This window comes from Monodelphis domestica, chromosome 7 (genome assembly GCF_027887165.1).
Source record: "Monodelphis domestica isolate mMonDom1 chromosome 7, mMonDom1.pri, whole genome shotgun sequence".
Lineage (NCBI taxonomy): Eukaryota > Metazoa > Chordata > Mammalia > Didelphimorphia > Didelphidae > Monodelphis > Monodelphis domestica.
The window spans coordinates 169,150,304-169,168,777 of record NC_077233.1 but is presented as its reverse complement, the minus strand read 5'-3'; the positions used below and the strand labels follow the sequence as shown (position 1 = coordinate 169,168,777).

The following is an 18,474-nucleotide window of genomic DNA, read 5'->3' as shown; positions in this document are numbered from 1 at the left end:
TCTATTTTCCTTCAGACTCTAACACAGGGCTTCTGAACACATTGAAAGAAATACGTATCCTGTTAAATAATCCTAAGAACCAGAGGCAGTAGCAAGTGTATAATAATAATAAAGAATCACCATGCTCTATCCCAGGAATCAAAGAGAGTAACTGAGACTAATCCAGATATTCAAAACAGCAATCCAGAGGGAATAGATAGATCTAGAGGCTTCTGAGTTCCAGAACAAAAAGTTCAAAGTGGGGGAGGGAAGGGGAGAAATCTGCACAAAACAAGTACAGAGGACAGAGAGACTGAATGAAGATTACTACAATTATCCCTCACTATACTGTGGTTCACTTATTGTGGCTTCACTATATCCTGGTTTTTGAAAATATGTATATCTAATTCTGTATCATGAAGTTACACTTATCGTGGCACACTATTGGCTGATGGAATAAAAAGTGACCAATCACAGTGCTGTGTTCTATATCCTGGATGCTGATTGGCTCATGACTATAGGTTAATAAGAGTATGGGAATGGTTTATAGGGGGAGTGGAAAGGGTTTGTGAAGCCTTAAAGTATAAATAATAAAATAAATGCAACACCCTACTTCCCGGATTTTCACCTATGGGGGTTTCTAGAACGTAACTCCTGCAATAGGTGAGGGATCACTGTACTTCCTGTCTATGTAAAGCCAATTCCAAATACTATCTTTAGAGTCACTCCTACAGCTTTACTCCACCTCCAAGTGGAGAGAATACTTGGAGAAAGAATTGTCTCAAGAAAACTCCTGCTATAAAGCTAAATGTTGTCTTAAAAGAGACTGCAGTTTCATTTTCCTCTCACTGGCATATTTCCCTCAAATACCCTAACTTCCCAGTTTTCAATCTACTGACCTCCTATGGCCTCCTCCTCCATTCTACCTTATCATATCCAAGAACTCCAAAATTTATCTGATCAGAATTTTCTTCTTTACATTTCTGCCTATGCTTTATGCCTTTTAAAATTACTTTTTGTCCTCACTAAGACTTCTATTCCTTCTCTCCTTTCTTGGATTGGTCTTAGACCATAAGTACTGCTCAGACTGTAATTTCCTTCCCAATCACAACACTTTGTGAACCAGATCAACTTTTTACTAACTGCTAGTCTCCAATCCCATGCTCCCTTTTACTATTGCCAATTGTGCCTCACCAAATCTCAGCCTAGGTTTATTCCTACCACCTACTTCCTTTGACTCTTACTAACATCCTGTCAAACAGAACTAGTGGAGACAGAAAAACCATGTTGACATGGTTCACTGCAACTTTATGCCAGCTAATCTCAACTATGTCTTTATTATATCAAGTCAATCCTACTATGCCTCCCTAATTTTCCTGTCTTATTGGATACGAACAACTATTCTAAAACTTTCTTTCTCTCATGTCTTTTATGATACTCCCTTCTTATAGTCTTATGGTTGATAACTCTTGTCTTTCACTGAAAAAAAGAAACTGAGGCTGTTCACCAAGGGCTCCTTTTCTCTACTTGCTCATTTCACTCCCCTCTCCCCATTCTACCCCTTTTCACTCTAGTCTCTGACAAAGAAGTGAACATTCTGCATACGAAGGTCACCCTCTTTAAATGTAACCTCAAATCCCCTCCCCTCCTGTCTTCTTTAGCAGACTGTCCCTATAATCATCTCTATTCTTTCTAATCATGACAATCTCCTTATCTGCTTGTTTATTCCCCATGCCTATAAATCTTCTTTATATTAAAAAAATTCTCACCTTATCATACTGTGCCTGCCAGCTATCATTTTGTTTTCTCATCTCCCCTTTTCAGAAGGCTTGAAAAAGCCATCTACATTTGTTGCTTTTATTTCCTTTCTTTTAAACCCTCTGAAATCTGGCTTTTAATCTCACAATTCAGATAGAACTACACTCTCCAAAGTTACCAGTGATCTCTTAATTGCTAAATCTAATGGCTCTCTTCCAATCCTCATCCTTCTTGACCTCTATGCAGTGTCTGACACTGGTGACTTCTTTCTCCTCCTGGATATTCTCTCCTCCCTAAGATTTTGTGACTGCTCTCCTTGGCTTCTCCTCCTATATATCTGATCCCAACTTCTCAGTCTTTTTTGTGGGTTCATTTATGTCCTACATACTGGCTGTGGAGGTCCCCCAAGCCTTGATCTTAGGCTGTATTCTCTCTATATTCTCTTACTTGGTGATCTCATCAGTTCCTATATGTTCGATTATCATCTCCATACATATGATTTCAATATTTATTCAGCCCTAAATAATCTCTCTCCCGAGCACTAGTCCTACCATCACCAATTAGATAATTTGAACTGTATATCCCATAAGCATCTCAAACTCAACATGTCCAAACAGATATCAATAGCTTATCCTTCTGCCACCATTAACAACCTGTCCCCTTTCCAAACTTCTCTATAACTGTTGAGGTCGCTACTATCCTTCTAGTAGAGTCATCATTTCAGAATCATCTTTGATTCATTTTTTTTCCTGACACTTTTAAATTTAATTTGAATTGTTAAAACTTACTTCTGGGCAATCAACACAACATATATCACCTTATGTTGTCTTGGAGTCATAGATATTTACTCTGAAAATTAAACAATGGGGTTTGAGCCCCTTCCAGTACACCTCTGATTGTGGCCGATGGCATGGCCTTGACTCTCTTCTTTTGCTCATCTAACACATTGGTTGCCAAATCTTGTAAATTCTTTTTTCTATAACAGCTCTCAAATAAAGTCCCTTCTTACCAGTCCCACAACTATCATTTCAGCTCAGGCCCTTACCATCTCATCTAGACTATTGCAGTAGCTTCCTAATTAGACTTCCTACCTCAAGTCTCTACCCAGATCAATTCATTCTCTTCCCAAAGCTGTCAACGTGATTTTCCTAAAGTCCAACTATGTAATACCCACCTCTAGCCCTTAATTCAATAAACTTCAAAGACTCTATTACTTCTGGGATAAAATAAAAATTCTTTAGTATGACACCATCAAGCTTTTCACATCCTGGCTCTTTATCTTGATGATCTTTTAACACATTATTTCTCTCCATACACTGTATTGTTTATCCTTACTAGCCATCTCCTGTCTTTGTACCTTTCTACTGGATGTCAATAATACTTGGAATTTCTTCCCACCCTAAACTAACTTCAAATTTCTGGCTTCCTTAAAGACTGTTCACATTTCCTCCCAGTCAATATTCCCTTCCTATCTCAGGCTACCTTTCCTGTACTTTATATTATGCACCAGTTTATGTATGGACCATCTACCCTTTTGGGATGTCAGCTTCTTGAGGGCATGGACTCATTTTTAAAAATTGTCTTTGTAAACTTCAGTACTTATTACAGAACCTGGCACATAGTTGTTATTAAAGGCTTGTTAATTAATTGATGTCAACTGGGATTTCTTGACCATATTAGCAAATTGTGGCCTGAGTCAAAAGGCATGGGTCCATCTGACTTGGGGTGGGGTTGGCAGAAGATGATGGAGCTGGGAATATGGCCCTTATGGGAGAAGGACTCCAGAATAATATGGTTCCCATCCCTACACAAAGTCTACCATATGTGGTGACATGGGACTAGATGCCAGCCCATTATCCTCAGTGTCTTCTGTACAAGAGATAACAATTCCCACCTTCCTTCCTGCTGTGCCCTCATCTTTCTTTTCCACTTACCTTAAATCCTCTCTGTATTTCATAAGTCTTCCTATAAAGCCTTCCCTGACTATTGTCGCCCCTCCAGTAATCAAAGTCTTCCTTTACCTCTTCTAGTATTTACTATTTAAAACACAATTCTTGGCACTCACATAGTCTTCTACTGTTATGTGTCATGTGTGTTAGCTTTATCTCCCCAAAGAGTGGGTAAAATTTCACATGTAATAAAGCCACATCATAGTTTACCACCCCACCCCCTTTTCCCAAGAGCAAGAAAAGACATTCAATATATATTTGCTGGGTAGAAGAGATGCACTAATTTTTGCTTTTTCTGTTTCTCTCACTTATATCACACATGAGTGTGTAGCAACCTAAGTCTAGAGTGGGAAGAACCTTTAAAAAGCTAAAGAAAAAATACGGGCTATTTGATTGATTACATAGTGAGGGATTCATCTTGAGTCATGTCAGAAATCCTGAAGCATGACTGCCTTTTTAAAATTACCACATTTAGGGAAGAAGGATAATTTCCAGTACTTCTATTTTCTCCTTCTTTATAATTACAAATCCTCTAAAAAAAACTTATTCAATTAAACAAAATTAAACTTTAAAGCAATTTGATGTGACTTGTTTTCTTTTAAATGAAGATGGCTCATAGATGTCCATTTTTTTTTCTCACTGACATTAATTAGAATTTGAGTTGTTCACTAGGGTGATTGCAGTGCTTGGGGTTCAGAAAGTTAGGCTGTGTGGATAACTAATTCATTAATAGCGGCCTTTTAATTCTGTAGTTCTGAAAAGCATTCAAGGTCATTTTTCAGCCTGAATAATAAAGAGGGGCTCTATTTGGCTACTTTCCCTAGCAATCTTGCTTTTTTGCTCTCCCAGGGATGAATGACGATCACCCAAGGTACCAAGGGGGTGGCCACAGTTGTGAAAAAATAATGAACAATATGTTAACTGAAGAGAACAGATCAGTAACTGAGGTGCTGCTGAATCTGGAAGGCCCTGAAACTGAGGAAGGAGTTTGTGTCATGTTCTCTAACATGACATGAACTCTTCAGTTTGAGGGCTGGATCTGCAGGATGGGTCATATTATGTTATCACCTCTCAGATCCCTTATTAAGTTCTGGTCTAGACATTAATGCAATAGTTCTCAACCTAGGATCTGTGATCTTGTTTCATTTTAAAAATAATTTAATAATTGTATTTCAGTAGTATTTTATTTTATGCATTTAAAAACATCATTCTGAGAAGGGATCCAGAGGCTTCACTAGACTACCTATGGAGACCAGGACATACAGAAAAAAATTAAGATCTAGTCTGGTAGAGCAATGGACTGCATACTCTCTCATAGCTTTGCCTCAGGCTTTCCTGACTGGCTTCCCTGGAGCCCAGACCTTGCATGATAACAGTGAGGGCAACTAAATGAAAAATGTAGACTGACAGAGCCAAGCCCCTGAAGTCTTCTAGAAGTCTTACTTTGCATAAAAATCACCATCTCTATCATTATGATTCTAACAAAGCACTTTAAGATATCCAAAGAGCCACCACTTGAAGAATTCCAGTATCCGGGAACTCAAACAATTTGCAAAATTGGTCCATTCTACTTTTGAAAATCTCTAATTGCGAGGGAGTTTTCCCTGTCATCAAATCCCCATTTTCTTTTCTGTAACTTCCAGTTGGTTCTGTCCTCTGAGGCCAGATTAAATAACAATAATGATGATGCACATTTATATTGCACTTTAAAGTACTCAGCTTGCTTTCCTCAGAACCACCTTATGAGGAAGGTAACACAAATAGTATATTTCCCATTTTACAGATGAGTAAACTAGGGTGCTAGGTTAAGAGGTTAAGATTTCTGATCGCATAACTGCTAAATTCAGTGCTCCATCTATTTCACAATATTTTTTCTGAATTTTGATCTTTCTTCTACATGTCAACTCATCAGACACCTGAAGACTTCCTCTCCCCCATTTTCCCTTACCTGCCCAAGTCTTTTTTTTTTTAGACTAAATAATCTCAGTTCTTCCCCTAATCCCTACATGTTACTGTTTCCAGATATCTCACTGTCTTGGTCATTTTCCTTTTTAATAGGCTTTAGTTTGTCAATGTCCTTTCTAAAATGTGAATTGAACAAAAATAGCATCTGAAATTAAAAAAAACAAGCAATTTGTTAACAATATGATCAATGACTAAAGATTATTGAGGGAAATTATGAAAAGAAGTAGAGATGATATAAAACAACAATCATAAAAAACATCTGGGATTGGTTAAAGAATTGAGAGATAGATCAGTGGAAGATTAGGAAATAATAGAACTCAATAACCTAGTGTTTGACAAAGTAGACCTAATTATCCACACAAAAACCCCCAACAATACCCTTTTTAGTAAAACAAAACAAAACAAAATCTTCTGGGGAAACCTAGAAAGCAATCTGGCAGAAATTTAGGCTTAGAGCAGCACTTTATACAGTCTTTAATCTCAAAGATCATTAAAAATTAGGGAGAAACAGATCATATAGCTAAGGGTAGGAGATGTATTCATAACCAAACAAAAAATAAAGACAATTACCAAAGAAAAAATACAGTTGTCCCTCAACATTGATCAGAGTTCAGGGTATAGGATCCCTGAAAATGTATGTAAAGAACACAAAAAAATTAGTAAGTCATGAATGCATAAATACCGTATAATGTTTTCATCTTTTATCATTTACTACTATAAGTATGCATATATAAATTTGTTATAAATGGTTAAATTTTGTTTATCTCTAATGTCTCTAGGTTCCACCCTAAATTGCTTTTGATAAGTCTGATTATTATGTAAAACAATACATTGTACCCCTAAAAAAGTTGCTGTTTCTATGTGAGATAGATTAGTACCTCCATACTATGCAGTATACAAAGCTACTGCTTCAGATTTCTTTTTCCTATGAAAAACTACAGGAGAAAAATCACATGGCTGAGTGTGGATGGTAGAGAGAAAAGGAGGAGTTCCCAAAGAGAGTATGTAGTTGACAATTTTTTATTTAGTACACTGAAACTTTTAACAAAATTTAACTGTTTCTAACAAATTTATGTATGCATGCTTATGGTAGTAAATGATAAAATGTGAAAAATATATAGTACTTATAACTTACTAATTTTTTGTGTTCTTTACATACATGTATCATCTGTAATTTTCTGTAGTATACTACAAACGTCCAAAAATGTCCATTTAATTATTGATGGCTAACCCACATAAACCAAAACCACAAATTTGAAACCTGTGAATATAAAAGGATGACTGTAATTTTCATGACTTGAAATTGAAAAGCTTCTGCACAGGCAAAAATTATACATCTAAGATAAGAAGGGAAGTGACTGAAATGGGGGAAAAGGCCAAGCAACAGTTGGAAAAAAATTACAAAATGCAAAATAAATAATTTAGATTATATTAAATTTAAAAGTTTTTGTACAAACAAAACCAATGCAACCAAAATTAGAAGGGAAGCAACAATTGGGAAACAATCTTTATAACGAAAACCTCTGACAAAGGTCTAGTCACTCAAATTTAGAAGGAGCTAAAAATCAATTGTACAAAAAATCAAGACATTCCCCACTTGATAAATGGGCAAGGGACATGAATAGGCAATTTTCAGATAAAGAAATCAAAACTATTAATAAGCACATGAAAAGTGTTCTAAGTCTTTTATAATTAGAGAAATGCAAATCAAAACAACTCTGAGGTATCACCTCACACCTAGCAGATTGGCTAACATGACAGCAAAGGAAAGTAATGAATGCTGGAGGGGATGTGGCAAAGTAGGGACATTAATGCATTGCTGGTGGAGTTGTGAATTGATCCAACCATTCTGGAAGGCAATTTGGAACTATGCCCAAAGGGCGCTAAAAGACTGCCTGCCCTTTGATCCAGCCATAGCACTGTTGGGTTTGTACCCCAAAGAGAAAATAAGGAAAAAGACTTGAACAAAAATATTCATAGCTGTGCTGTTTGTGGTGGCAAAAAATTGGAAAATGAGGGGATGCCCTTCAATTGGGGAATGGCTGAACAAATTGTGGTATATGTTGGTGATGGAATACTACTGTGCTCAAAGGAATAATGAACTGGAGGAATTCCATATAAATTGGAACAACTTCCAGGAATTGATGCAGAGTGAAAGGAGCAGAACCAGGAGAACATTGTACACAGAGACTGATACACAGACACTGTGGTAAAATCGAATGTAATGGACTTCTCTACTAGTAGCATTGCAATGAATGATCTAGAACTATTCAGAGGGACTTATGAGAAAGAACACTATCCACATTCAGAGGAAGAACTGGGAAAAGAAAGACCAAAGAAAAACAACTGCTTGATCACATGGGTCGATGGGGATATGATTGGGGATGAAAACTCTAAATGATCACCCTAGTGCAAATATCAATAATATGGAAATGGATCAATGACACACGTTAAACCCAGAGGGGGTTAAGGTTAGGGAAAGGAAAGATGTGATTCAAAGCACCTAAATTTTGTATGCTCAAGATTTCGCTCTCTATTTCCCATTTTGAACTCTCTGCTCTTTGTGGCCAAATATCACTATCTATACACACTATGCTCATGCTTTTCACCAAGTCTTTGCTCATGATGGTCCTTTGGGACAATGGAAAGATCTCTGACTGGTTCTGGATACAGAAGATCTGGGAAGTAAGGTAGTAAATCTCTGACCCTCAACTACTTGTGAGGCTTTTGGTAAGTCTCTTAATTTCTCTTTACCTTAGCTTCCTCATCTATAAAATGAGAAGGTTGGGCTAGTCTTTGAGGTTCCTTCTGCTTTTAAGTCTATTATCCTATGAGCTTTCTACTCTATTGCCTAATGAAATCCCCTGAATTTATAAGATTCAGCAAAATCTCCCCCGATTACTCTAGGCACATTGATCTTCCCTCTCACTGAATTCCTATGAGATTCTCATCAGTACCACTAAATTATGGTTTCATGTCCATATATGTCTTGCTTCCCTAATTGTAAAGACATCACAACCTCTTTGAGTACTGAGCTTGTATCTTTTTTCTCTTACCTCAAATATCTAGCATGGGCTGATTACCCAGTAAATACTTAGTACACATCTTTTGGCTTGAAATGTAAATATTCATAAAAATGAAGCTATAAACACTCTTGCAACGCATGCCGTACCTTGGGCAATATCATCGTATGTGTTCTGATTGACCATCCGCTCCACTATTTTGGCTGCTTGGGCCACCTTGGTTATGTCATCACTCTGTAGGAAAGAAAAACAAACAGTAGATAACATTGGTAAGGGGCTACCTGTTATGTGTAACATAACATTTTCATTTAAGGGCATGAAATTGGGATGAAGCTCAATTGGTACTATTCAGATCAGCAGCATTAGGCTGGAGGTTGATCATATTTTCATCGCTATTTACCTTCCCAGTTCTGTTGTGTATAGGCTTTAGAGCAACTGGGGTCACAACCTAGACCAAGAAACACTAAAGAATGCATCCCCACACTATGCAGTCTAGAGTCAAGGGGGAGTTTACCCAAGACCAACAGTGAAGTATTGCTTCTTCCAGCACTTTAGTCTCAACAAGTTTCTTTCCTGCTCTTACTCACCAAATCTTCTCTTACTATCTTGTTCACTAACTCATTGAATGTGATCTCACCACCAACATCCAATTCCTACACACACCAGTTCCCCCTTTTTACTCTCTGGCACCTCTAAATACTCTAACTAAAATTCCTGCACCATTAGCTGCCCTTCATCTCAGCTGTTTTTGGCGGCAGTAGTATGCACCCAATGATAATCAGTCAATATCTCTTAAGTAATTACTATATATCAGTCATTCTCCTAGGTACCAGGGATACAAGTTCAAAGAATAAAATAATCCTTCCTTGCAATGCACTTATATTCTAACGGGGAGACAGTAAGTACATCTACAAATATATAAAGGTTAAAGATAAAGTTGGAGCAGCTAGATGGTACAGCGGACAGATTGCCAGCTTTAGAGTCAGGAGAACTTGAGTTCAAATCTGACCTCGGACACTTACTAGCTGTGTGACTAGGCAAGTCCCCCTTAATCTTGTTTGCCTCAGTTTCCTGATCTGTAAAATGAGATGGAGAAGGAAATGCCAGCCACGCTAATATCTTTGCCAAGAAAACTCCAAATAGGGTAATGAAAAGTCAAACTCAACTGAAATGACGGAATAACAAAATATAGTTGATAAATATACACGTACATACTGAAATGATCAAAATTGATTTGATATCATTTTAAAATTGATCCTATTTACAGTGAATTGATTTTTGTCCTGCAACTGCTTTAGTTATAGTTCTCTGTCTCTGAACTTAGATCAGAATTCAGTTGACTTGTAATGGGTTAAGTTAAAAAATCCAGTTCTCTTGCAAATTCTGATCTATTCTTGCTCCAAGGAATTTTGTTAACTTTGGAGGATGATGGTGAACATAAGGATCTGAGCTATTCTGGTTTGCAGTTCAAAAAGTCTTACACATCATCTCTAAATCTGGCAGCTAGACATTAACAGTGAACACTTCTTAGTCTCAAGAGGTGGTTGTTACTAGTCCTTGTTCCCAAACTTCCAACCAATCATGTTATTCTCTTTCCCTCATCTATGTAACCAATCATGTTATCCTCAACCCCACAATGTTGCCTGTCCTGTTCTGCTTTTTGTTTTGTACTCTCTGAAATCTATACAAGGGGAGCTGTCCTGCTCAGGGTCTTTGGCTAGAAACTCATGCCCTCATAACAAAATGTAATCTTGCTTGAGGAAATTTACTTCAGTTTTATATTTTTTTGTTAAGTTTCACTTGCAACAGTTTTGGTGGTAATGGTAGAATGGGGGTAGGAAGGCTGGTTCCCCTTTAGCCTCCTGGGGAGCTCTCTCCTTCCTCAGTACTCACTGGTGAGATTTTTTTTTTTAACCAGGAATGAGGGCTTCTTCTGGAAGACTGTAGGCAAGAGAACTGACTCCCTTTCCACCTGATTCCAGAGTTTTGATTCTAAGCTTAAGGTAAGCACCTTTGTTGGCAAAAGTCTGTCTATGTCTGTTTGGAATGCTATTGGCATTTGGTGTGCTGATACGTTTTGTATGTTTAATTTGTATTAGAAATGGCCACTTATTGATTCAGATATATATGTATATACATATGTATGTGTGTGTGCATAAATGATGAAATATTCTAGTGAGTTATAATTTGTTTTAGGGAAATTGAGAATGTAATTGTAAAAAGTTATAGGGAAAATAACATTCAGGACTCATCCCTTTTCACTTGCTAAATGCAGATTATTTTAAACCGAGGTTTTATTTTTCTTGAAATTAGAAGGATGTGAAAAGCTTCATGTGTTTATTTTGAGAGTCAAGATAGCAAAAATTACAAGCCTGGAATTTCCAGGCTCCAAAGCAGGGAGAGGTTACATAAGAAGGCAAGGACAAAGACTTAATCAGATTATTTTGTGTGTGTGTGTGTGTGTGTTTATTCCTTTTCAGTCCTGACTGATTTGTGAACCCCTTTGTGATTTCCTTGACAAAGATACTGGAGGTGTTTTCCATTTCCCTCTCCAGCTAATTTTATAGATGAAGAAACTGAGGCAGAGTTAAGTGACTTGATCAGAGTCACATAGCTAGTTAAGTGTCTGGGATCAGATTTGAACTCAGAAAGATGAGTCTTCCTGACTCCAGATCCAGTGCTCTATCCACTGGGCCATCTAGTTGCTCTAATCAGATTCTCTGGGTGATTTAAAATTAAATAGAGAAAAATTACAGGGAGCAAAGAGCTATCTGAAATCAATGGATCCTATTTGAGATTCTAAATATTGCCTTAAGTGTGTCCCTATATAGGGATAATTGTGGTAGATTCAAACCTAGAACCACATTACTACTTTTAAATTTTTGGCAGCAGATTAGCTGAAGATAGTCTTACAAAATGAAATTCTTGGAATAAATGAACTTAATAATGAATAATAATAATAAATGTAAAAATAAAAAATTGAGATTCTGGGTGATACCATTTGGAAAGTAGATCTAAGTATGACTGAATTTAGTCTGAATTCATTTTAAGTGGGATGTTCTCTCCTTTATGACAATTATGATAAGTCAGCGTTTATTCAATTATTTGGCATTGAAACAAAGTTTTGGAGAAATGCATGGATCAGGAAATTTGTTTGCAATATGTTCTTTTTAAAAATCCTTTTACCTTCTGTCTTAATAACTCTAGGAAAGAAAGGCAAATGCTAGGCAGAGTTAAATGACTTACTCAGGATCACACAGCTAGGAAGTTATCTGAAGTCAGATTTGAACCCAGATCATCCTGACACCAGGCCTGGTATTCTATCCATCTTGCCATCTAACTGCCCCAGCTATATGTTCTTTTTTTAACCCTTACCTTTCATCTTAAAATTAATATTTTGTATTGGTTCCATGGCAGAAGAACAGTTATTGGGCTAGGCAATAGAAGTTAAGTAAGAGCAGGTAGTGAGAGTTAAGTGACTTTCCCAGAGCCACACAGAGGCCAGATTTTAACCTAAGACTCCTTATCTCTAGGCCTGGCTCTTAATCCACTCAGCCACCTCAGCTATGTATTCTTAAATCAAGTTACTTCAGTTTGTCAATCTGTAGCATGAATGAAGATAGTGTCTAATTCATTGTATTGAAAATATTGCTAAAATGGTAAATTCTTTTAAATTTGGATTCTTGTGGGTTATAGATTCGGCTGTTAAAAGAATGATGTATATTTGTTTGAAACTGTCCCTTTAGAAATATAAGTAATGATGTTTTTTCCTGTAAATTTGAAATAGCAGAGACATCTTTGAGATGTCCTCATCTGTGTATTGCAGAGCTCTAAGATTTTACTTGCAAGTAAAGAATTTTAATAATGGCTTATAACAGTGATGGCGGACCTTTTAGAGATGGAGTGTCATGCCCCCTGCCCCTGCCAGAGACCAAGTGCTGTTCCTTGTCCTCCACCTCACCCCTTGGACCTGCCTCTTACCCCAGACAGGGGAAGGAGGAAGCGCTCCCATTGGCTGCTGAGCAGAGGGCAAGGTAAGTGAGGAATGTCCTCAGTTGCATGGAAAGGGGGAGGGGAGTAGCTCTGCCCTGAGTCCCTCTGGCTTTCTAGTAATGAACTCAGGAGGGTAATAGTAGGTGTGCCCACAGAGAGGGTTCTGCATGCCATCTTTGGCCCCTACGCCATAGGTTGTCATCACTAACATAATATTTAGCCTATTTGAACTGACCCAACAAAACAGTTAAGAATTTAAAGCAGTAAAATCTTATATGTATTCCTTAGTAATTTTACTGTAAGATTCATTTGCCTTATATACTTTCATTTGGCTTATATATGTTATCTTTTTACTAATTGGGTCTTTATTGAAATGTGTTTTATATGTACTAAAACCTTTCCAAGTTCTGAGGACTTTAAACTTAAAAGCCACTTATGATAGAATGATTTTCTTATGTTAGATGATTTAGAAATGCATTTGACTACATCCATGCCATCTGATTTTTAATAAGTTTTCTGTTTTAAATTCATGAATTATGAATATTATCATGTTTCTAAATTTTCTTATAACTTTCAAGAAACTATTGTTTGAGAAGTGTTATTTAAAAGGATGTGAAATTAAGTCACTGAGAAATTTAACTCCTTTTAATTTGGATACTATGAAATTATTAAGTGATTAGAGGCTATTGTCATAATGTAAAACTTATTGAGTATTTAATTTAATAAATTTAAATATTTTATAAGGGAAAAATAGCAATTGCTTTCTTTATGGGAAAGAAAAAGTGAGAGGGAAAGAGACTGTAAAAATCTCTTATTTGTAAACCTGCCAGCCTGAGCAAGGTCATGAAAATCTTATCAGCCCTGTGAAAGAATTTGTAACTAGCTCTACTTAGAACAGTATCCCTTCCCCCATGACCAACATTCCTTGAAAAGAGGGAGAGATTTAAAAATGATTTTAGTAGAGAAGCTATTTATGGAATGATTTGCAATTATGAACATTATGGAATTATATCTCAGTTTATACTGAAGTTACATCTTGAACCAACATAGTCTTAACAGCCATCTGGACATTACTATCAGTCTTTTTTAATGGGTTCTTTTCATGTAAATGATCATATTTATTATCTATATGAACTTTCAGAATGTATTCTAATGATTTCCTTTCATATCAGGATACATTTTAAGCTGTATTTGATTAGGACGGATAATAGAAGAAAAGGAAGTTGAGTGTGTAAGGCCTGATAAACTCTTTATTGCCAAACTAATTTACTTCATCTTGAGAGTAATAATAAATGTTTCTAGTCCTATGCACAATTAGTGAAATTTGTTATTTGAGACAAAGTCTTTTGGGACTGTAATCTGATACTATTCTAAGTTGTGATTTCAGGTATAATTGTCAGATTGATCTTTAAGCCAGTAATCCACCATTTGAGGTTAATGCTATGGGTCACTAGAAAGGGAGTACAGTCTGAGAACTGTATAAGGGGGTGCCTGTCCCTGGGCTATGTCAAGGGGACAACTTTATTTTATTTATTCATTTTTGCTGTCTTCTGCACATTTAATTAACTCCAATGGCACACTATCACCTCAATGTAAAATTCCTCCATTTGATTTTTGTTTTTACTTTTAGAAATTCAAATTTTAAGTATTTTTCCATGTTTACATGATTCATGTTCTTTCCCTCCCCTTTTCCCCTCCCCCCAGAGCTGATAAGCAATTCCACTGGGTTATACATGTATTGTCACTCAATACCTATTTTCATATCATTCATTTTTGTAACAATCTTTTAAAAAACAAAAACAAAGGGACAACTTTAGCATGGCCAAAAGTAGTATCTTCTTGGCTTGGTTTCTATTGTCTTACTTCGTTTTTTTAAAAAAGAATGTTTCCCATCTGGTTAAACCCGAACCCAACTGTGATACCCTATAAATGAAGTGGAATTTTTATTGTTTTATTGGCTATTCTAAATTTTAATTGTTACTCTTACCAGAAATCAAATGGAACTAAGGAAGCTTTATCCTAGTATGCCTTTGGGCTCAGGCTAGAAGACCATTATTGATGCTGTTGTAGTAATGTCCTGGCTTCTTTCTTTTATAGCATATTTCTCTAACCAGGACAAGTTAGGGTATAATTTTTCTTATATTCTTTTATTCTTATAATCATTATAATATATTAATTAAATCCTGTTGCAATAATTTAGCACTAATTTTACCATTTTCAATATGAGATTATAATCATTTCTATATTCTAAACTCCTGGTTGGTGAGTATTTGGGCTCATCATCGACTTTTTGTTATCACTGGGATAAAACTAGCAACTTTTAAACATGTTTATTTGTGTTCTAGAGGTCATCTTCTATTAAAGAGTGTGTTACCTTTGTTTTCATGTAAAATTAGATCCTTATCCATTTCTGCTCCTCCTAAGGGAGGAATTATTAATTTGAGTGAATTCTAAATAATAAAAAGTAGAAAATTGGAATAAAAAAATTTAGCAAAAAAGATCAAATGATTATATATGTAATTTAAAAAGTTGTCAGAAATGTAAATAATTTTACGACCTCTGTCTTCTGTGGTATTTAAAAATATTTAGCTTTTTATTTTTCTAAGTTGCTATTTAAATTTCTTAAGTATATCAATGTAACTATTTCTTACATCATATCACAGAAGTTAAGTGATAATGGAGTCAATGCTAATTTAGATAAGCACACTTAACCCTAGCTTATATGTCTGCTTTGGCAAATCTTAAATTTTTAAGCAGAAAGGCTCATTTTACAAGTCAGAGATTCATAGATTAAAAAAACAAACCTTACTTTCTTAGAATCAGTACTAAATATCAATTCTAAGACAGAAGAGCAGTAAGAATTAGGCAATTAGGGTTAAATGACTTGTGCAGGGTCACATAGCTAGGAAGTATCTGAGGTCAAATTTGAAGCCAGGTCTTCCCAATTCCATGTCTGGTACTCTATCCACTGTGCGACCTAGCTCCTCCTGCCTCATAGATTTTTTAAAAAGTATTTTTTGCTTATTGTTGGCAGTGCTTATATTAATACAGGGTTTAAATAAGGATAGAAACAGCAAAGGATATTAAAAAAATTAAATTCTCTGAAATTTCAAGTAAACTATGGTTCCTAATTTTATATTCTTCCTATAGATCTATTGTTAGTAAAATCAGAACCACACGGTTTGAACTTGTTTATATCACATGAACTAATTATTAGAGAAGCAGAATTTAGAAAGCTACACTAAAGTGTATTGAGATCTGTTTTGAAAAAAATTTAGCAGGAATATCTAAGAATTTACAAGTAAGAACAAGATCTATTCCAGAATGTCCAAAAGGAGATGTTACCAGAGAATAGATGGCTACATGGGATAATTGGGGTCCAAGATGAAATGTGCTGACTAAATGGATATGGTGAATGGATTACAGGGATACTAAAAGGCTTGATATTAATATTGGTGATCATTATGTATTACTTTAGTCTTTTGCTTAATAATATCTATATTTGCTAAGCTTTCTTAAGTTACTTTGGAACATGTAAATCTCCCCTCTAAAAATGAGTCCATGATTTTAAATATTCTTCCTATGTATGACTTATATTGTAATTAACCGTCTTTGTTATGCTTACATTAACCAATCAGGAAAATTGTACACAATTATCTCCCTTGAGTGATCCCTAGTAGAGTCACTTCTCTTGGTTCACTGGACTGCTGGCAGGCCTACTCTTGGTGAATGGCCATTTATTGCCCTCTGCTTTCTAATTCTTTTAAAACTGTACATTAGTTGCTATGTTAAAGCCAGTTCTGATGTTGTACTAGAAAAATTTATATTAGTAAAATTATTAAAGGTCTTATAGGATTAGTTTTTAGATAAGTGATCCACGAGAGCTATGTTTCTCATTGATCAAAAGGGGGAATTGAAAAGATCAAGACTGATTCTGTATCATTTTGAAATTTATCTTACTTACAGTTAATTGATTTTTTCCTGTAACTGCTTTAGTCATAGTTCTCTGTCTCTGAACTTAGTTCAGAATTCAGCTGACCTGTAATGGGCTAAGTTCAGAAATCCAGGTCTCTTGCTAATCACTGATCTATTCTTGCCTCAAGGAATTTTGCCAACATTGGAGGATGATGGTGAACACAAGGGAGTCTAGTATCTTTACACCACCAAGCTATCTTCAATGATGTCTGGTTTGCTTTCCAAAAGTCTGAACCATTATCTCTAAACTTGCAGTGGATCTCAAACAATGAATGCTTCTTAGTCACAGAAAGGAAGGAAGGGTTGTTGTTACCCCGCTTTTCCAAACTTCCAACCACTTGTTTTATTTCCCTCACATCAGCTATGTCCTCAACTACATGATGTCATTTTCCCTGTTGCTCTATGTTCTGTACTCCCCAAAAATCTATAAAAGGGGAACTATATTTTAACTTGAGGTCTTTGACTAGAAACTGAGATAGCCATCGACCCATCTTATTCTCAGGTTCTTGTCCCAATAATAAAATGTTATTTTGCTCAGAAAACTTGCTTCAATTTGCCTTTTTGTAAAATTTCACTTGTAACAACATACACACCAAGTAGATAAACATAAAGTCATCTGGGAGAAGAGAGTTGGGGGCGTCAAGAAAGGCTTCATGAAGAAGTGTCTGAACTAGACCTTAAAGAAAGTGGTTCCATGAAGTAGACACAAGGAAGGGTGGTATTACAGACCTGGGAGGCAGTCAGTGTAAAGGCACAGGCATGAGAGATTAGGATATCATATAGGAGGAACAGAGAGAAGGACAATTTGGCTGGATCACAGGATGAGAGATGGGGAGTAATGTCTAATGATAATGGAGAGATAGGGTGGAGCCAAGATGGAGTAAGACCTTAAAAGCTAAACTGAGGAGTTAACATTTCATTCCTTAAGCACAAGCCACCAGAATTGTTCAAGTAGGGTAGTGCATGGTCAGATCAACCTCTTCTTTGATAACATATGGCATCACTTAAGCTTCCTTCTGTATTCTAAAGTCACTTTGTCATCAAATCAGATGCTCAGAGACATTTATTCATATGCTCTGTGAATTGGAGCCTCAATCTCACAGCTTTTACAGCTTTCTATCTTTAGCTTATATCCAAAATGAAGAATTATATAAGCAAGAATACAACAGGATATGATGCAGCTAAGAGACATACATGGGAGAAAATGGAAGCAATCAGGCAATCTGCTACAGATATGGCAGGTGTGGTTTTTTTTTAAGACTCCTTTCCTTCTGTTTTAGTAATAGTTCTAAAACAGAAGGGTAGAGGCTAGGCAAATGGGGTTATAAGTGATTTGCCCAGGTCAGATACCTAGGAAGTGTCTGAAACCAGATTCAAACCTAGGTCTTCCTGATTCTAGCCTTGATGATATGGCAGGTTTTTTATAATCTTCAGGACTGACAACCACTTATTCTGAAGAGTCCTAAGCTCCCAAAAGAAACCTTTCTATTCTTTAGTTTAAATCACATTCTCTCCATGAGATTTTCCATGTTTATTCTGGGTCATCTCTTTTGTATTCTTATAGCATAATACATTTAGCCTTTGATTATATATTGTCTTGTAATGTTCTCTAGTTTCCTCTTTTAATATATATTCTTCCTCCCTATTTGGAATATAAGTCCTCAAAGACAGACCATGTCTTCTTCTGAATAGGCTGCACATACATCAAGTATTTAAGAAACACTGGTTAACAAAGTAAGCCATCAATGACAAGAAAATAAACATGGAAGTCAAGATTGGAAGTGAAATGCAGAGCAGCCTATTCCAGTGGAAAATAGATTTTTCCAGGCTCA

At 36.1% G+C, this 18,474-nt stretch overlaps 1 protein-coding gene and 1 long non-coding RNA gene across 3 annotated transcripts in view; one reads left to right on the top strand and one right to left on the bottom strand.

Moving 5' to 3' along the window:
- The window catches only part of DNAI1 (dynein axonemal intermediate chain 1), a 314,390-nt gene that overhangs the window by 156,221 nt on the left and 139,695 nt on the right, over positions 1–18,474 (bottom strand). For both annotated transcript variants that reach the window (XM_001378802.5, XM_056805993.1), the window contains exon 10: positions 8,824–8,908. In XM_001378802.5, coding sequence (XP_001378839.3) covers positions 8,824–8,908 — 85 coding nt within the window. The remainder of the gene's footprint in view (positions 1–8,823; positions 8,909–18,474) is intronic.
- LOC103102590 (uncharacterized) lies at positions 10,273–17,184 on the top strand. Its single transcript, XR_470170.3, has 4 exons — positions 10,273–10,419; positions 10,593–10,677; positions 12,553–12,708; positions 16,771–17,184. It is a non-coding gene; the product is annotated as an uncharacterized LOC103102590 (long non-coding RNA).